Here is a 21,970-nt window from a genome sequence, read left to right as displayed (position 1 = left end):
TGTTGAGCAGTGTTCGTCTGAAACTGTATTGAATAAGCCCAGAGGGAATTGAAAAAGGCAGAACAGTGCTTCTCAAACCTTTTTTTTCTTAGCACTTTTGATCAAATCAGAACCACCTAGTCACAACAATGTTTCCTCTATTCTCACTGAAGGCTATGAGCATTTTTGAAGCTAAAATAAATCACGGCGTAACAAGTCCATCATCAGTCCCTTGACAGATCTGTGCAAGGACTCAGCAATTCATCACACCAGCAAGCAACTCAAACACTAACATCACAATGAAAACATTTAGAAAAGAATTCCATATGTTAATATGGAAATCTTGCGATCCAATTCAAACACATTTATACTTTAAAATTCTTCCGACTGTCTAAAAGTGCTCAAAGCATTTCAGATTCAAACTAGGCCATTCTTAAACTTGCTTTCAGAAAATCGAGCATCAACATCTTAATTTGAAAGCAAAAAAGAATAATATCTCTGCTTTTTTAATCACCTCAGGTTTTTGCTGTTCTGTTTTTAGGTCACAAACTAAACTTTTTGTTCACGGATCAGTGCGGAGAACATTCACATCCCAGTTTGCCAAAGAACATGGAATTTGCATTAGTCTCATATGCACAAAGCTTTATCAAAATTTCATCTTCAAGCATTCATCATCTGGCATGCTTTTGGCAATGTAACCATTTCCCCAAATAGTAAGAAATTGGAATCATCCAAAAACCATCATCAGCTTTGAATCCTTCATTAACCACCTGCTGATATCTGTGTCAAAGTTTGCAAACTTAATAATCCTCTGGGAGACCAATTATATTTCTCACTGGGAATCTGAGCCAAATCATTTACTCAGCTTTTAGGACAACTCTACTAAAGAATCTGCTGCCAACTAACAGCATTAATTTGAAGGGCAATTTCAACTCCTTTCATAAAATGATGTTGATGAATTACTGAACTTGTTGTAATTTGGCCTCCATTAGAGTAGAAGAAGAACAAAGGTTATTGGCGACAAATTAATTTTGACATTGTCAACCACTTAACAACAAATTTCTTTCGCAATTAAAATCAAATCATACTTAAGTCAAATGCTAGTACTAATAATACTGGATCATATATGCATTCAAATATGTATAATTCAACTCAATGAATGGCTATAGTGCATTTTCATTTTCATAATATATGCATATTCTGTATATACATGTTATATCAAGAGTACTACATATTCCATGTGTTCTTTGTTGCCAAATTCCCTGTATGTGTAACTTACTTGGCTAACAGACATGAAATCTTATTGTAATTCTGAAAGCGAACCCTCAAGCGAATTGAGAGGGAAAACTGATGTTGTTGTTTTTCCAGTACGATGGGCTAAATTTCCAACCAGCTCACGCCTGAGATTAAAACATATTTATTTGACGAGGCAGATACATATTTAAACCCAGTAATGCCTGATAAAACAAACCTGACCACACAACTAGAAGCATTTTCTTGACTTGACTATTCGGCTTAGTCTAAATAAACATTATATAAACCGATACTTAATCTTTACAAGCAACAAAAATGCTCTATTTTACAACCTTTATGAGATTTACTGCAGTGTTGCATTAAGATAAAGCCTAAACAGCCCCTTGAATTCATCTCCATTTTCCTTCTTACTATTAAGGCACTACCTGCAGAGTGGTTTTGGCTGCTGGAACATGACAGGATACAGCTGTGTCTGAACACTCACAATCCAGCACGGCTGCCTGATACACAGCCGCAGGGGGTACCTGGGGAATTAATGTGGCTGCCACAGTGGCTCTCATGCCTACAAATAACATCAGCAGCCTGGCAGCCACACTATCAATGATCCAGTATTAGAGTTTCGTAAGCACACAATTCACAAATTAAATTCTGAAAACTGACTCCGGGTCAGGTTAAATATCTAATGACACTCCCTGCATCCCAATATGTGTACTTTCACGGCTAGACAGTATGAAAAAGCCCCAAAATGAATCAAATGAGTAGGGAATTGGGTAGGCGCTAAGACTAATGAATGGTTAATGAAAATGTCCAATACGATTAAGGTAACAACTTCCACTTTAGGTGAGAAAAAGTGACCACATCGAAGCAAAGTCCTGGGCTGGTTTCCAGCTTTCCCTTAACGTGTCTTTTACTCATCAGTTCACCTGGAGGGCACAATTTTAAACATGTAAGGAACATGAGCACTCACCAGTGAGCAAATCTTAAGGCATACTTGAGGCATATGAGGGTCCAGTGGGGCCTCTAGATCTTATCAAGTCCATTTCATGGATGTTTCATGAGGGTGAGGACAAATTCTGTCTATTTAAGGAGGTGCAAACCATTCTAAGAAGCTGCACACTGAATACAAACAGAAGTTCTTGGCGTTTGGAAATCCAGCTCCTTTTTATAACCCACGTCCCTCAATTGAGGCATAATTTCTAACAAACTTACAATTTTGCCACTAATAAAGTTCTACTAAAAGACATGAAATATGTGAAGAAAGAAACATCAAGGTAACGTACAGTACCTACTTACAGTAGACACATAAATGAATACAAACATTTATGTATGTACGCTACTGTTCAAAATGTTGGGGGTTAGTACTCTTTTTTTTTCTAAGAAATGAATTACTTAATTAATTACTTTAATTACAAGGATGTATTAAACTGATTTCAAATAAAAGCTGTTCTCTTTTCAATTTTACCAGGTTTCACACAAAACATTAAGCGGCACAATTTTACAATACTACTGTTTTTACTGTATTTTTGGTCAAATAAATGCAGTCTTGAGACTTAATAACTGAAGAAGCGCAAAATTCCTAATCATTTGACAAGCAGTCAAATGAAAAAGAGAAAACTTCATTTAGAAAACAAACAAGTGCCACAAGACACAATGAGGGCATCTTGAGCCCTTTCTGAAAGGAGTGTATGCAACAACATTCTGCAGAATCCCATTGTATAATTGCCAAACTTCAGAAGACACACACACCTCGTGCCAACTTCTGTTAGACACAGGCTCTTTGTGCCAGTCAATTGACTTAGCGAATGAATAATCTAATTAGCATGCACGTAGAACAACAGCATTTGAATGCCAAATCCATAAAATCAAGTCAGTCTTCATCTAATGCTTTTATGATTGAAAGCAAAAGATTAACAAATTAACCTTCTCAGGAAGAGTTTAAACTCACATTGCAGATCATACTGGCCAAACTAAACCATGCAAAACACTTTGATTTAGTCTTGTCCCATCCTCTTTAAAAATGATCTATCTCCAGTACATTTTTCATACAGAACCGTGTGAAATGACACTGGTTTTCACCAGATGATTCCACTGTGGCTGCAGAAGATTGGGAGTGGGAGGTGAGAGCATTTTTTTCATATTCCTGGGAAAAGAGAAACATGCAATCACAAAACAGTGTGTTTCTTTATAGCCATGGCATGGGAGAACAATGAACAGGCTGTCAGAAGGGTCTCTGAAATGTAAAGCATACAGAATGCCCACTAAAACAAGAGATTGGCATTTGCATTCGTAAAAATCGGAAGCCTTTAATGTTTTGAAGTGGGCTGTGTACAAAAAGAAAGGAAGAGAGACAAGTAGGATGATAGATTTACAAGAAAATCAAATAATAAGGGAATGGAGTTGATCTTTGTAAAAATGTATCTAATCTATCAGAATTTCAAACAAAACTATCATAAAACTTATTTAGCATTACATAATTAGCCTGACAATGGTGGTCATCAATCACCCTTTTCGAATGATATTATGGTGGCTAAATATAGACAAAAGATTTCATCACGCAAGTCATCTTCAAAGTGGAGCACTTGTTTCTAACATATCAGCTAAAATTCTTTTGGCAGTCAAGCAATAAGTCTTTAATAATGCTTTCTGCAAGTGCACTTGGCAGATTTGTAATTGGCCAGTTTCACTCAACCCATCAAAGAAAGTTTGAGATTGAAAAATGTTTTTCAATAAAATGATTAAAACCCAACCAAAGATCTATTCAAGTTTTCCAGTTCAATATGCCAACGTGTCAATCAAAAGACATCCCAGAAGAAACTAACGTGCACAGATTTTAGTTATTGCTCTCGCACAGTAACACCTTCACAAGCACTGGGTGGGCACACAAAGAAATGAAGGATGATGCAGATAGGAATGCACACATCTGTAATCCAACTAGTCTTATTTTAAACATCCTGAGGCCAAAACAATAAGGTTGAAATATCTTACCACTGTCTTCGATGGAAAAGTGGAATGTGTCGCTTGTGGCATTGTCTCCGTCTCGAAGCACATAGCATATATGCATGTCATTGATGTCAGCTGAAGAAGGAAATATTCAAAGGATTAGTTACTTTTGAAACTATATTAAATTCTAAATTAAGTTGGGATGCACAAAATACTAAATCAAGATCCATTTTATTATACTTTTTATTGTCAGAATGACAACTGACCAACCAAAATCAAGTACTCCAGAGAGATTTGTTTATCAGAAGTATCCAGATGTATGAAGGCAGCTATACAGTATATTTTAAGATCAATTAGGACTGGTAAAGAAAAAAATAGTATATGTGTGGTATTAAAAATTCAGAAATTGGCAATTGTGCTATCATTGCACTAAACTAAAACGATAAATAAATAAATAGATTTCACTGTGGGTCGCTGCTGGTCTCCAATTACTCTTAAGCAGTGTTGGGGGCAACACATTACAAGTAGTGCCAGTTATGTAATCAGATTACTTTTTTCACATAACTAGTGAAGAAACACATTACTTTTAAATTTACAAGAAAATATCTGAGTTACTTTTTCATCTCTCCTGTCCCATGATGAGAGAAATTGGGAATGTTGTGCAGAGTAGACCAGAGGCACTTACTTCAGCCTGATGCTTATTAATTACACTTTTGGTTTACATTTACAGTTGCCCTTGTTTGTTATTAAAAATAAAAACGCAAGCCTAGCCCAAATGACAAAAAAAGTAACGTAATGCATTACTTTCCATAAACTCTAAATAACTAATGTAATTGGTAACTTTTTTTTCTGGAGTAACCCAATACTGTAACACATTACTTCAAGTAACTTTCCCCAGCACTGCTCTTAAGGTAGTAATGCGCACCATGGGGTAGAGAAGGCACAAAGACACTCCCCTAAATGTACAATTTTTGCTATTTTGTCCTAAAAGTGTAGCCCTGACCCAGATGGCCCACTTGAACTCCACAGGAACCATTACCAACAGCGCATGTGTCAAAATGTCAAACTCTGAGGAGGAGGAGGGTGCCATTTGGGACAGGTTCTATATGAACCAGATTGAAAGGCACTTTCAAATAAGGGCATTTTGCCCATCTGCTCCTTCACAGAGAGCTGCAGGCACCAAACCGCATTATGTCAGAGATTTATCAACTGGGCAGTGTTTAATTTAGACTGAAAGAAATATGAAGCACTGAAGCCGTGACACATCGATTCCTTTCTGACTGAAAGGAGCCACAAAGAGCAGCAGGTCTCCAACTGGCACCCATCTATTAATTTCTCCACCACCCTTTCTTGTGCTCAGACTTTGGAGTGCATTTCAAGTACGTGGGTTTTTCTGAGAGGGTGTTACCACAGTGCCAGCCTATCTTCAATATTTGATGTCAAAACATTTCTCTTCAAAGCGGCCAGCTCATAAAAATGTAAGCCCATCATTTTCAAATGCCCACAAGGGAGCAGCAACTTTATTTACTGTCAGTAGCCCAGCCCCCTTGAAATTCCCTTGAAATATTCAAAGAGAATCCTAAAAAAGGAGCTTGTTTAGAAAGGGGAAGCACAGTGGCAAGTTGAGCATGTCCCCTGCTTGCTTTGACATTTACACATTTTTTACAACTATACTAGGCTTGAGAGCTTGGGCCTTTACTGTAATTTTTTGACAATAAGAGCTGTTTGCTTTGTACTCTACATTGGTGAAAAAGACTTATTTTACCCATGAGTACTATACTGGTCTTTTTTGAAGGCAAAAATCTTCCTTTATAAGACTATTTAGAATATTATAAGACTTATTATTTAGGATCTTAAAACAGCTCAAAGAAAAATTAAAACTGCTGTAATTTATTCACCCTCCTATCCTGGATACTCCTCTCCATATAATAATAATAAAAGTTCCAAAATGAAAAAAGCACTTTATATATGCTTCTGTGATGAACAGACTTACTTTTTCTCTAAAAAGAAATAAAAATAAAACAACCGAAGCTTGTTTGTCACTCTCCTAGTCTGTTTCAGAAGGGTTTCGGGAACTTTTCTTCAGGTCAGGCTGGGTGATCAGATGACAAACAACTTTAATCATATTTTTATTGATTTATTTATTTCTTTTCAAGCAGGCACTGAGACACTTTTATTGTATGGAAATGAGCAATCAAGATATTCTTCAAAAAAGATCACCTTTTGTGCATTAAAGAAAGTACTTTATGGAATGACATGGGGGTGAATAAATGATCACAGTATTTTTATTTTTGCATGAGCTATCCCTTTAATACAGTATTCTCACATTTATGTTAGCCCAATATTTTTCACATACTATGCCAATACACTAAGTATTAATCTACCAGTACCACTAATTCACTTGAACATTTTTTTTAATGAACACAGCATATTCTATTAAACTGACATAATACAACTTACCTTGGGTGAATGTGGTGATAGTGGCATTGCCTTTCCCCAAGTCAATGAGGTAGCCATGCTCAGCGGCCACAGTAATTTTAAAAGTCACTGCTCCATGAAGGCTGTCTCTGTCCTCTGCCTTTAGTATTTTACTAGTGATAAGGAACCCAAGGTGACCAGTAGGGAGAATCCTTACTGTTGTACCACCCTTATTAGTCACAACCTGTGGAACTCCATTGTCCACTGGATAAATTCTTATTTTCATCATCTGGGGTTTGCGAGTTGAATAAACTGTGTCAGGGAACACATAAAAGTCTGTGTGAGTTCCATCTGTAACAGTAAACGAGAAGCTGTCGGAGGCAGACTCGGTTCCATCGTGCTTATAACGTATCATGTTTTCATTCAGATCCTGCTTGGTGAAGGACGAGACAGGACGGGTGTTGTTAAACAGCAACTTGCCATGTACAGGAACCTGGGTGATTGTAAACTTTAAAAGGTGATCGACTGTATCACGGTCCTCCACTGTCAACTCAAAAGGAGTGATTAACTTATTTTCACCTTCATTAACGACAAGTCCATGAATTGTGACCACGGGCTTTTTGTTGTCCACATCCGTAATGGACACACGGAAGGTGCGGAACACAGGATTGTAACCATCGGTCACTTCAAACTCAAAGCTGTCCATCTTTACCTCATCATCAGCAGTATGGATGTAGTAGATTTTATTCCCAGCTAGTTGAAGCTGAGTGAACAAACTAATGGGCATCCCTGGAACATCAGTGCACTCTAAGTGTCCTCGTATAGGGGCACGTGTGATAGTGAACACCAAGTGTTCATCAGGGCTGTTATGATCACTAGTGCTGAGCAGGTCAGTGGTTAGAGTGACCCTTCCTCCTTCTTTCAGAGAAACACCTTTGCTGATCACATCAGGGAACACCATGTCTATCCCACCCACAGTTACATAGAAGTACCTGTCAATCAAAGGGTTAATGCCATCAGTGACATCAAATTTGATAAGGTCACGAACTCCCTCTTGTCCATTGTGAATGTACATGATCATATCTTGGTCGATCTCATTTTGTGTGAAGTTCATTCCAACGGTTATGTTTTCAAATGTTCCAAATGGTGTTCGCTTTTGTAAAAACCCTTGATTTGGACCATAACGGATGATGTAGGTCAGAATGCTGTCTTCTGTATCCAGATCGGTGGCTTTTAAAACGTTATTGTTGATTATTTTCACCTCTCCTACTTCTATTTCAAGGCCATCATTAATCGCCATCCTTGGTGTTTCATCATCAACCAAAATGACCATAATCATGACGGTTTTCTCCACTATGAATTTGCCATCAGTAAGTAAAACATCAAAACTATCCTCTGTGGTTTCTGAATCATCATGCTCGTAGACAATACTTGAAGCCTCTCGTATCTGATCAAGAGTGAAGTTTGTGACAGGAATGGTGCCTGAGGTTAACTGATTGAGGATATATCCATGTTTCGGAGGTTTTGAAATGATAAACGTGAGCTCATCCGCTGGAACATCAGCATCAGCCCCGTTTAATATTGGAGTGTCAATCACAATGTTCATGCCTTCCATCACAACAAACTCTCTCATATGGATCTCTGGCTTTTCATCATTGCATGGGATTATCACGATTGGGAAAAAGTGTCTCTCTGAAAAGTTTATCCCATCTGAACACCTGAAAGTAAACCTGTCTTCAACTGGCTCGACACCTTTATGAATACTTTGCACGTAATAAATGTGGTTTTCCCGAATGTTTTTAATCGTGAAAGCACTAATAGCAATCCCAGATCTGGATTTTTCAGAGCCTGGTGCAGGGGAGATGTTTTCTATGTAGCCTGAGGTGGGCTGCACAATAATTGTGCAAAGTAGGTCATCATTAGGGCTGTCAATGTCATTAGCACTAATATGCAAAATTTCTATAACACTTTTCTCACCTTCTACGACAATGAATTGGGGGCCCACAAAGACCTCAGGGGCCTGACTGTCCAAAGGCAAAATGGTGACCTGCACACGAACCCCTTTGATTTTATTTCCCCCAACTGTCCATTCATCAGACATATCGGTAAGTGTAAGATTAAAGAAGTCATGTTTTGTTGTCAAACCAATTTCTCCACTATTATGGGCATATACTACCAAGCCACTAATGATGTCTGCTTGAGTGAACCTATTGGAGGGCACACCATTCACTAATATTTCACCAAACACTGGGGGATCTTCTACGATAAAGGTCAGCCTGAGGTCATCAGTGTCCTCGTCCCGACCCTGAATGACGTTGGTAGTGATCTCAGTCACTCCGTTCTCCAGAACATCTATGTAAGAACCGATAGTGCCCTCTGGAAGGTTGATGGTTGGTGCTTCGTCGTCAATAGGCTTTACATTGATCCTAACCGTGATTGTGACAACGTGGACACCGTCACTGACATCCAGCTGGAAGAAATCGCTGGTTGACTCATCACCATTATGAATGTAAGATATTCTGCCATTAGATATATCATCCAAATTGAATGAATTCCCTTTAGTCATATCAGTGAATGTGTACTTAACCTGACCATGCTTTGGAGGCTGGGTGATTGTAAACAGAATCTGTGAGCTGTCCGTGTCGGCATCTGTTGTGTCCAGCTCGGCGCGTGTGATGACGTGTGCCCCTCGTTCTTGAATGGTAAAGCCTGTGTTGGTGATCTGGGGAGGCTTGTTGTCAACCGGCTGTAAAAATATAGTGAAAACTCCATTGACGCTGTTTCCCGCCGTGTCCTCAACTTTGTAATGGAACTGCACCACATGCGGGGTTATTCCAAGCTCTAGATCAGGAGGTCTGTAGGCTATCTTGTGATGATTTATCTGTGCCTGAGTGAACTCGGTGACTTCTGAGTTTGGACTCTCAGTTAAAACTATGCTTCCTAGAATGCCAGGGCTGTTCTCATCTGTGTCAGTGGGTGGCTGGGTAATTGTGTATTTCAAGTCTCTGTCTTCTGAGTCTAAGTCTGTGTAGCGCAATAACTTTTTTTGGAAATAGGTGAGTTGGTACTCATGAACGGTCACTTGAAGAGTGGTCCCAGGATAGAGCTCTGGGGGGATATCATCAATGGGGAGAACTTTGATGATGAAAGAGTTCTCACCTGATTGGTTCGGTGGGTCGTTGTCATCTTGCACATGGAAAACAAACTGGTCCATGATGGTCTTTGTATTATGTGGTCCAATATGCCTGTAAAACAGCTTGCCTTCTGTGATGTCCTGTTGGAACCATTCTGTCACTACTTTTTCATACATCTCATCCACGGAATTGAACCTCCATGTGGATGGATCCTCCGGTGCATCTGATTGACGAAGTATGACTTCTCCAATAGTAGAGTAGGAAGGGACCATGATGAACTTAATAGTTGAATCCTCAGAGTCTATGTCTGCTGCACTAAGCATTAAAGGAGAAATGGGCATCATTTGGTTTTTAAATAAAACTAAGCCTGTGTTGGCATTGATTATGGGAGGCTCATCATCAGTTGGCACCACTGTAATGGGAAATAAAAACTCAACTTCATTTTTTCCATCTGTCATTCTGAAAATTATATTATCGCTGTATGTATCGCTGCCATCATGCTGGTAGATGACGCTCCCTACATCAAGATCTGCCGGGGTGAAGAATTTTCGCCTGGACTCTAGAACTGTGAGCTCTCCATGGCGAAGTCCATTAATAACTGTGATTTGGACATTGTCTAAATTGTCCTCGTCACTAATTTGTAGGTTTTGTGAGCTGGACAGTGGCCTGGACTGACCCTCATAAAGCAGTTGGCCAGTGTTATGGGTCACAACCGGTGCTAGAGTGTTCATAGGCTTAACCACTATCATAAATGCAAAGGGATCTGATATAGCCCCCTCAGTGTCTACAACTTCAAATTCAATTTGGAAAATTCTCTCCACATCCGAATCCACAGATGGAGGCTTATAGGCTATTTTAAGATCTTTCAGGTCTGCTTGATAAAACGACGTGATGGGCAAATTCCTGTCATCTGTGCTCACAATGTAGCCCTCCTCAAAGGACAGCGGGGAAGTGATGTTGAAGATTAAATCATCAGGATTAGATTCCACATCCTCAGCGGCAAGCATATCGTGGGTTATAGCAGTCATTACAAACTGGTCAACTTCCATCATCATCATTGCCACAAAACTTGGTTTAGGAGCTGTGTTTTCCTCACCCTCTTTTATAAGCACCACAATTTGGAAAAACTCTTGCTTCAGTACATTTGCTTCTTTGTCTTGTAACTCTAAATACATCGGAATATAATCTCGGTTTGGAGAACGATGTGCAAAAGTGTGCTGATAGCGAATGTCCATCCTGACAAATTCATCACAATCCACAGGTTTCCCCAATTTTCCATTATCAATCAGCTTTCCATACCTGGGTAATGAGCTGCCACTGGCCAAATATGTAACTTTACATAAATGAGCATTTCTATCATACGTAAACTCCAGGATTTTCTTATCAATAGGATTACTCATTCCAAGCAGTTTCTCTACAGTTACAGGCATGTGTTTGGTGAGAATCTCAAGCTGAGTGAAAATCACCTCAACTTCCATCATAAAGGGAATGATGACCGTATCAGTCTGAGTATCATATCTGAGCTGAAGTCTTACTCTGTCTTTTGAAGGGCTCCTGGATCCGAAATGCGAGTATTTTACATCATTGGGACCAAATTCACAAGGAAACTTTTTCGGGGACAGCTGTCCCGGTCTCTGTGACAGCGGGTCATTATCCAGAACTGTTATGATGCACTTGTCTCCGGGCTGAACTTGGGTAACCAGGTCATTGATTGGATCAATATAGACAGATCTACCGAAAGGAACTCGTATTCCATTATTGGCAACAAGAATAGCATCCTCTGAAAGTTCAGATCTTAAACCGTACGTTAATCCCAAACTCTCAAATCCATGTGCAGATGCATCGCGAAACAAAGTCAGTATAAAGAGAAACAAGTGCACATGAAACGCTATACGTTGCCGCTGCTTTGTAATACTTCGAGCCATTTGTGATGCGAGCCAGAATTACTATAACACGTTCGGCACAATCCGTGGCTAGATGAGAAAGTGGAGAAAGTTAAAGCGCGCAACAGAAATATCGCCCATTCGCATCCACGCAAAGGTGCATCATTCTCCCTGACCAGCTCGCACTCCGAATAAACTTCATGCCTCGCGGAGCCGTGCGAGGGAAATCACGCCCCGCTCTCACGCTATTGGCTGACGTTTACGATGGAATGCGTCCAGGGTGCTCTGATTGGTCGCAAACAGTGTCACACAAAGGCAAGTGGGGACAGATCTGCATGAATTCAGAAGGAATGACTTGTTGTGGCATATTATGGCAAGCCGTTTTAGCATTCCTTCCTTTAAAATAACTAGTAGGCATATCTATTTTCATTTATTATATGGCTTCGTGTACTTTTTTCCTAGAAAAACTGAAAGAATAAAAGCGACTGATACATTCATACATCTTATTACCTCAGTGTAGCCTTCTTAATTGATCCTGGCTCACAGTCTGCACTGGACAGGAGAATGCTTCACTTCATAAGAGCAAAGGCAATCAAACTGACTTGGTCAGAAAGTGATTCATTAAAATGTATATTTTTTTTGTTCTTCACTTTCATTAAATATTCAAATAAATAAATAGATAAAATAAAGTAAATAAATATATAAAATAAACATTTCCTGGTGCTTTTTTATGTTGAGGCAATGCTGTTAGCTTTGGCAGTATCAAATAAAGTGAAAAAATGTCAGAAAGCAGGAACCAAATGAAACAAAAGATCAAATGGTAAGATAATGTAAAGGCCTTTTCCTTTCTATAACGGTCTGATGTGCATGATAGGTGCTGTGCATTGTGCCAGCTCTCTCTGGTGGTGAAAAAGAAAATCATGAACTTCACTGTGGTAAAAGAAAAAAAATGCAAAAGATAGTCAATTGGACTAAATTATTATTATTATTATTATTATTATTATTATTTTGGAAATTAAATATTTTAAACTTACAATGCTGTAACATTGGAAAGAAAAAAGCCACCCTGCTGATACAAAATAAATATTTTCCACATATAAGCCTATTTAAATCTATTTTGTCCAAACAAAAGCCAATTATTCTGTAATTTTGGAAACTTGCTGTCTAAAAAAATGCACGCTGTTTCACATTCACATTTCATATATATATATATTTACATTTGGATTCTTCTGCATAAAATAAATAAATAAAATAAAATGTAAAAACCCCATAGTGATATAATCTATGTCATTCAAATAGTCCTGTATTGTTCTATTTCAGTTAAGGTTTATGATACCCCCAAAATGAGACACTATATCAGGTATGTCAGTTATTTAGGTCAAATGTTTCTTGGGACTATAGCTGAATTTGACACATGTGATGGGTTTTATTGACTGATAAGATGTGCACATCTTTTTGTGCAGCTGCCAAAGGATGTGAGAGAAGATAGCAGGTGTTGGAGAGAGAGAGAGAGAGAGAGAGAGAGAGAGAGAGAGAGAGAGAGAGAGAGAGAGAGAGAGAGAGAGAGAGAGAGAGAGAGAGAGAGAGAGAGAGAGAGAGAGAGAGAGAGAGAGAGAGAGAGAGAGAGAGAGAGAGAGAGAGAGAGAGAGAGACATAAATGGAGATAATACACTCAACAGTGGTCTTTACCAACCATATCTTTATATTTTATTTGATCAATGCATCGAAACTTGTGTGAAATACAATAATGCCTGCATGGTAAATTATAAAAGTAAGTGATTTAATAAATATAGTGGATACAAAGAGTTATTGCCTTTTATATTAAAATTTTTAATGCTTTTTCTATTTCAATCAACAAATGCCAGTGTAAAATCATTTATGATAAATGATAATTTAGTTGAGACCAGTTTCAACCAATGGTATTTTTGAATAACCCTGCGAGTTAAGCGTTCTTACTGAGAAATACCATAAATGCACAAAGAAAGCTCCATCCACACACACAGTCACACAAACTCAGACAGCCAACTATTCTGGCATCCTGCTGTTTGGCTGATGTTTCCAGTAAGGCTTAAAATTATGCACATCACAGAGGAATTCAGCCCTGTCAACACCCCCAGTGGGAATCAGACAGATCAGATTAGAGGTGCCTAGTGCTGATTTATGGATCTATTATCCATTCTCAAGATTTGCAATTTTCTACTTGTAATGCACAATCAGAAGAGCTTAAATGGTCGTAATTGAATATGACACAATTAATACGGTATAGTGCTTTCTCACTTTTGACTTGCGTGAAGAATAAAAAAAGGTTTTCCAACACTGACTTCAGGGAAATGGGTAAAGTGAAAGCTCTAGGAGTGTTTATCATCACCCAGCTGCTGTCCTGTGTTTAACATAATGATTATTTTGGTTTTATTGGATATGGAGGAAACTGCAGATGTTCTCAAAAGATGAAAGGCAGCAGTGAAACAGTCAGCAGTTCGAACGTTAGCTTGTCTGCATTATCATGTGTATTTAAAACAGATATTACTATTATACTTTTCTATGAAATGCACTCTTATAGATCTCAATCTTTTATATTTCTTTTGCTGGTACATGATGATAAAGTCTTGTAACAGTAAAGAGATTGTAATACTTCCTACATCCCCAGATTATTGTCATTACCTCAGTCTGATCCAACTCGTCAATTACAGCATGAGCTCTCTACATCTCTGTAGTGTATAAACCCAGCATTACCTGGGCTCTATTCAAACCCATATACTCACCAAAGCGCTTCCTCCAGGGGACTTTCCACTCAGGATTTTATGTTCTCTTCCTGGCTTGATTTAAGAATACCCCTTCCTTGACATGATAAACGTACTTTGCCACCGGACATTATAGCGGTTCATCTTCTTTTAGAGTTTCCAGAACATCACTTGTGGTTGTGTGCCTAGACTTGACGTCTTGGATGATTGTTATTCAGGAGGACATTTGGTCCCCGAGGGGGTACATACACCTGGTCACTTCACGCATTTAGATTGATTAGACTTGGCCACATACAACACCACTCAAAAGTTTGGAGTGTTATTTATTTATTTATTTATTTATTTAAAAAACAGAAATTTATTTATTCGGAAAGGATGCCTTAAAAGACAGTAAAGACATTTACAATGCTACAAAAGATTTTATGTTACAAATAAATGCTGTTCTTTTGAACTTTCTGTTCATAAAACATTTGTGGATATTAAGCAGCACAATTGTTTTGAGATTTTTTAAAATACTGGAGTGATGGCTGCTGAAAATTCAGCTTTGATAGTATCACAAGAATAAATTACATTTTAAAATAAAATAAAACGTTATTAGAAAAGTTATTAGAAATTATAATATAACACAATACTGAATTTGTACTGTATTTTTGGTCAGAAACTTCTTTCAAAATGTATCTAAGCATTTTAACAGTAGTATAAATCTGTGCAAAATATATAAATCTCATTTACTCTGGTTTAATTAATCAGATCATTATTCAACTTAAATGCGTCTTCAAGGACTTTAACACTGTTAGTGTTTATGTTAGTGGAAATTGCACAAAGAATCCAAGTACAATCTGAGGCTTTTTAACATTACATTGTTCTAATGTTAAATAACAAAACTAATTGACATATTTCATGGTCATGACTCATGTTTGACTGTTTTTAGCTATTTAAAAACAGATGCTGCGGCATGCTTTCTATGAGTTCATAAAATATTAAAGCATGCAAACAGACAAAACAAGGCAACTCAGGAACTCTAAAAGCAATGCCTTTCATACATTTGTGAATTACTGAGTTTCCTCAAGCAAAAAAGAAGAAGAAAAAAACCTCACTATAGTTTTACAGACATTTTTCAGCAATGAAATCAACTACCTGGCACAAATTTTCCTGTGGTGGAATCAAATACGTTGAAGAATAAAAACAGGATTTGTCTTACATTTGAAATCATTAGCCTATAAATTAAGATTAAAATAGTTTAAGGTGGCTTAACAGGACAAATGAATAACTTTGACATCTTTGACTTTGACTCTGTGATGCTGCTGATTTTCCATGTGGAATTCAACTTTCATAGCTGCCAAGCATCGCAGTTGTCATTCAGTCTTTCCACTGCAACAATCGCTGAGCTTATCGGGTCTATTTTTTGCCTGCAAAATGCACTCTGTTCATCATTAGTGCTATTTTAGTTCACCGGGTATGGCCTGTGTTTGATTGGACATGCTCTCCTGCTGGATGAGGGAAGTTTGTTGTTAAAAAATGTCTACACAATTTTTATGACAGATGTGTTCAGGTCAGCAAACAGGGGTCACAACAGAATATGTCAGAGGTGCAGATGTCTGGGCTTGTCTTTGAGACTAAGGAAATGGTTGAGAAAATTATTGGGAGTAAAAACATCAAAGAAAGTATCCTTTATAATTATGAAGATGTTAAAAAGTTCTACAGCCAAATGCTATCAAGATATATTCTTCATATACATTTGCACAAAATGCTTCTAAAATTGCTTTAATGAGAGGCTCTGGGAATTGCTATAAAGTCACTGCAGTTTTGGCTTAGCTGGATATAAATTATCCTATTCTCACCTACATCTTGGCCTACATCTCATCTAAACTATTACATCCATTTACTGGAAAAGATATACTAATGTTGCAAATGTGTGTAAATATTTGTTTATGTATGTATGTATACACACACACAGACACACACACACACACACACACACACACACACGCATATATATATATATATATATATATATATATATATATATATATATATATATATATATATATATATATATATATATATGATCAATTTAATGCATCCTTGCTGAGTAAAAACATTTGAACATATTAACATCTTTTAAAATAAAATCTTATTGACTTTTGAATTGGAGTGTATAACACAAATTTCAAACCTAAATGGATTTTTAAAGTTAAAACTATCTCTAATAACAGTTATTTTAATTAAAGTGGTTTACTTACATTATATTAAACTCAATGTGATTTATCCACATGATTTCTTGCTTTGAAATGTTCAAATATGGCCTCAAACCATATTTGTATGAGATGAGTGTGATAAGTGATGCTAAAATAGTAATGAGCAGAAAGATAAATTCACATTATAGTTGTGCCGGAGGAGGCGCTTAGAAATAAATCATAGATAATTAACATCAGGAGTTACTCGGTTATAAAACAAGCTCACTCAAGAGAAACCCCTAACACCCTAAACATTTAAACATTTGTTAATAAGTCTCAAGGCCTCCAGCTGTTCTGTGGTCAGTAAGGCACATTTGGAGTCATCTGTTCTAATCCTGCTTTGGGCCAAATCTATGTCCACACCCAGCACAATACAATTTCTGCCCAATGGACTCTCAACCCTGCTGGCACATGCTGTATATCCACACTATACTGCAGTACAATGTGAAAAGAAAATGCTTTTGCATGAATATGTTTCATATTATAGAGTTCTGAAAGCCTACAAGGTCTATAACATAAATATTTAATTTCAAATGGTTTATTTCACATTGTATAATAGTGTACACTGTTTGTTTGAGATGTTTTGGTTTCTTATGACTCCTAGTAAAAAGGTTTTTTCCTTGTTGGATTAAAAAAAGTGAAAATTACATTTTGCAAATGCCTTCGTCCCTTTCATCTACCCACAAGGAATCACTTAACAAATCTGTAAAAAAAAACAACAACAAAAAAAAAAACAGAGTAACCAAGGTCTGTAAGTGCTTTTTTAATGAATATAATTTTTTTTTAGCATAACACTGCATACCACATTCTTACAAAAACTGTTTCTGATGTATGTTCTTATGAGTATATATATATATATATATATATATATAACAAATACTGCACAGAAAACAGTTTAAGAATTTTAGTGAGCTGTCTAACTGCCTTTTAAAGATTAACATCAATGGTGGCTAATGCTGGTTTGTTTTGGGGTTGACAAAAATATTTTCACTGTTCCCTGCTTGGCATTAATTAGGCGCAACATTAATCTTTCATTGAGCTGCTCAAAAGTTCCAAAAGTTAAGCTTTTTCCACTAGACTTAGCAGCAGGTATGACACTATACAGTCCAAAATATCTGCCTCGAGGCCGGGATTGAGGTTTTTCTTCTTTTTTTTTTTTACGTTGAGTGGATGAACCGGTATTTTACAGGTAGGCCTATTACTTCTACCATCTTATAAGGTACAGAACTATTCCGATTTTTAATTCCCATTTACCTAAACACGTTACACCCTCTCGGCTGACTTTCAATGTTCAGAACCAACATAGATTTTTAACCATGGCTAATCATGTCAGATTACCTTGAATCTACTTTAAGTCTAGTTTGTTAACATATCATCGTTCATTTCATGGTAGACTGACAAAAAGTCGATCCTGTTTTATCACTACTATGCTCTTGAGAAAGTCACCCAAAACAATGTCATTCTGCTACTACTAAAGCCTACTAAGTGGTAAAAATGCTATATTTACTATTATCAAAGTTGCTTTACTTTTTCAATTAAATTCAATTCAAGTTTATTTGTATAGCACTTTTTACAATACAAATCGTTACAAAGCAACTTTACAGAAAATTATGTTTCTACAATATTTAGTAGTAGCTAGTAGTTTGTGCACGTTTGACAGGATTTTATAAAAAATAAAAAATAATAATAATAATACAAGACGTAGTCAGCTAGACAATGAACTATCAATATTATTAATTAATAGTTATTATATGATGCAGTCACACATGTAGCAAAACTTTTTATGCTGTACATTTTTTATGAAAACAACCTTAAAGTATATAAATGTAATACATTTTTTATCTCAGCTGTGAATGTGAAGTTAGATTGTAAGTAGCTCTGAACCGCCCTCTTGTGTCCACTTTAGAGACATGCAACAATTTAAATGTCATTATTTTTAGAGACCTAAGATTGCATGCCTAAATGCTTACATTATAGCTTACAACAAATGCAATCTTATAAATCCATAAAGCACACATATCAGATTCACCCAGAACTGCTCTCTTTTATTCAAACCAAGAAGAAGAGTTTTGTTTAGCAGAAAAAAATTGATGAGTCAATAGATGGCGCTGTAATAAAACGGTCACATTCGTAACTGCATTACTGTATTACAAAAAAATATATATATTTTTAACTGTACTTTTCGAAGACATATTTAAAAACAGGAACAAAGCTCAGCTTGTTGTGAATATTATACACACACACACACACACACACACACACACACACACACACACACACACACACACACACACACTTATTTTTATACAGGCATCAGTTTTGGCCTCATTTTATTGCTGCTGTTCTGGAGAACAATGGCTATGAAAGAGTTCATGTCCAGTTTCTAAAGCCACCACAGCCTGAATTAATTTAACTGTGACTCTGTATATAAGCACTCAGGCAAGCTAAACAATTTAGCAGCAGATTGGTTGAAAAAGTATAATGAATTTAGGTATAGTTAGTGCAGGGACCTAATTGATTTTAATACATTTTAATTTAATAAAAGAAAGTATAGAAAAGTGTAGAAAGCGATGGTATATGGTGCAAAACATTACCAATACTGCATGATGCTTCCAATATTATACCATAGTGACATTTACAACAAAGTTCACTACATCACATGGAACCAAATGTTTACTTGGATTAAAAGGTCACTGGCCTTAGTCCTGCATTGCCATCCTTCAAACTACACCCTATTTTGGTCACTTTCACTTTCACTTTCACTTTTGTCATGTAACCTTAAGGAGCACCTTCTGTTTTAAAACATGTGTCATGAAATCACTGAATGAATGTTGATCTGATCTCTGAGGAAACAGCAGAATTAAAATGCAAGCAAAAGAGCCCTCATTGAAACTGATTTGGTTTACTGGCTGCTTAACATTTATATTGGTTCTTTGTAGACAACGGTCATGTGAGAGTAGAAGCCATGCTACTCATTAAAACTTATAGGAGACCTTGTGAATGCTTTGCCATTTCCAACAGATATGTATCTTATAGATCAGAGACGTATCTACAAGTTATACTGAGACAGTGACCGGGGCACAGATTATGATTTATAAAATGATGGTGATGGTTTGTTTTACTCTCTCTCATTTGGCAACCAGACAGTGTAAGCAGGAAAAAAGGTACAGTGTCAAAGCATGTCAGTGTTTCCTTGTAAAGAGAGCTCTCTGTTTAACAAGTGGCGTTACAAGGATGAAACTATTTCCTATTATGCATTCAAAAGAGTGACTGTAAAAAGTGATTTTCACTACAGATGAGTACTGAGACACTAGATGATGGTTCTATTCAACAAAATGTTTTTTAAACGTTTGTGACTTATGTGGATAATCTGAATGAAATATACCTTTGCTATGTGTGATAACACTGGGCGACATCTAACAGATGGATGGAGTGACTGGAAAATCAGAATGATTTATTCATTTAGCTCAGTTTTAAAATGAATTTCCTAAAACATGCTTGTCACCATTTTGCAGCATGCTGAAGTTGCTCCATCCGTAAACATGATTGAAAGTAGGTTCCCATTACATAACTGAACCTTCATAATGGCAATGAATCTCTTTACTTGTTCCTGAGATACTTTCATCTGTTTGAATGACTGAATCATTAAACAATCTGCAGCAGGAGATTCCTTTCAGATGATGCTACCCAGAGACTGCTAAAATAAACTAGCAGATGAATAAAAATCAGTTGCTGCTGTATTTTGCTTTGTGAACTTTACAGTTTGGGATTTCTCCAAATTGAAAGGTGGAAATTCTTTGGACTTGTTCTATTAAATGTATGCATATACATTTGTGGTCTTTCAGAATTTCAAAGCTGCGTGTTACTTCATGTCAAATACAATATCTGTTTTTCTTAGTAATGAAACAGTCATTAGTGACTATAGCTGCAATAACACCATTTCACATATCAAACAGGAAGTGACACGGGCTGAAGTGTAAGTACTCAGAGTTCACACATTGGGGATCAGAGGCTGTGTGGAGAAGTTGACATGTCTCACTTCGTGGTTAGAAGGATCTGCTCCCTGAGGAGCCATCAGTGAATGATGAAACTGTGGGACACACAAACTCCTACACTAACTGTCTAAGGAACAGAACAGAATGTAGAATGATGTTCCATGAGGATAAGTTCAAAGTCTAACAGAAAAAAACAAAAACAAAAAATGCCCAAGCTGCCGCTTTACTCAACCTGGCTTTTAATTGATCAATCTTTGGTTTATAACATATCCTGTGCTTTTTAAAGCTCTGTCAGTGCAAGTGTCAGAACCCAGGACCAAGTCTTTAGCAAACGTGTTTCATAAACCACAAAAAAAAATTTTTTAATAATAATAAATAAAGGTCTACACAAATATGTGAGAGTGTAGGAGTTTAACTGACAATTTTTCCAAAAAATGCCATCATATTATATCTGAAAATCAAATACTTTAATTATTTGTGCTGTTTTGTGCATTTTCTATAGCTAAATTCATTAAAAAAAACATAATAATGTAATTAATTAAATAAAATGAATTAATTGCATATATCAGTATTTGCTGAGAAAAGTCTCTTAATGGAAATTATTTAAAGATTTTATTTTGGCAAACTTCACATATAACATAATTTCCCTTCGGGAAAGGTCTTCAAGCTGGGATTCGAACTCAGGACGGATTTGGACTTGGACTACCAACAAAAAAGTGGTCATTTTAATCAGGCAAAATTCATGCAAATGCTTTATCTGTTCCAGCCAATCTTATGGCAACAAAGCCCATAAGCAATCTGACTTTTCATGTGTGATCAGATGGTCAGTCATTCACAAAACCACCATTTTTCACACACACACACACACACACACACACACACACACACACACACACACACACACACACACACACACACACACACACACACACACACACACACACATTGCTACGAGAACTGATTGCATCAATTAATATGAACCAGGTGGGATATTCAGTGACAGCTGAATATTTCTCAGTCTGCTTTGGGTAAATAATAATGCGCAGTGGTTGTCACAATCATTTACAATAAAGGGAACTAAACGATCATTCATTCATTCAGGTCTGAAAGAAATATCTACTTACTAACACTAAAAATGCAAATTAGCATGTCTGTGAGGTGAACCATCCACTCCCTCTGTGGAAACGAGAAAGGATGAGAGATGTGCTTCAGAACTAGCTTTCTCCTATGAGAACAGGTAAACCTGAGACAAATTTATCTATGTCCAGAAAAAGTGCTGCCCACACTGACTGTGGCTAGACAGGAATGAGAGCCTCTCTCTAAATGTCAGTAATTTAGCTTTTAGTAACAGCACTTCAGTTAGTCTGACAGAATAATTAGTTATATATC

At 36.9% G+C, this 21,970-nt stretch overlaps 1 protein-coding gene across 1 annotated transcript in view; it reads right to left on the bottom strand.

Moving 5' to 3' along the window:
* The window catches only part of LOC132107843 (FRAS1-related extracellular matrix protein 2-like), a 72,159-nt gene extending 60,367 nt beyond the window's left edge, over positions 1-11,792 (bottom strand). The window contains exons 1-2 of the mRNA XM_059514138.1: positions 6,634-11,792; positions 4,219-4,308 (exon numbers count right to left, since the gene is read on the bottom strand). Coding sequence (XP_059370121.1) covers positions 4,219-4,308; positions 6,634-11,650 — 5,107 coding nt within the window. The 5' untranslated portion in view covers positions 11,651-11,792. The remainder of the gene's footprint in view (positions 1-4,218; positions 4,309-6,633) is intronic.
* Between the last annotated feature and the right edge of the window lie 10,178 nt (positions 11,793-21,970).

Source organism: Carassius carassius, chromosome 28 (genome assembly GCF_963082965.1).
Source record: "Carassius carassius chromosome 28, fCarCar2.1, whole genome shotgun sequence".
Taxonomy (NCBI): domain Eukaryota; kingdom Metazoa; phylum Chordata; class Actinopteri; order Cypriniformes; family Cyprinidae; genus Carassius; species Carassius carassius.
Note: the sequence above shows the minus strand (reverse complement) of the source record. Positions and strands in the feature narration are given on the sequence as shown.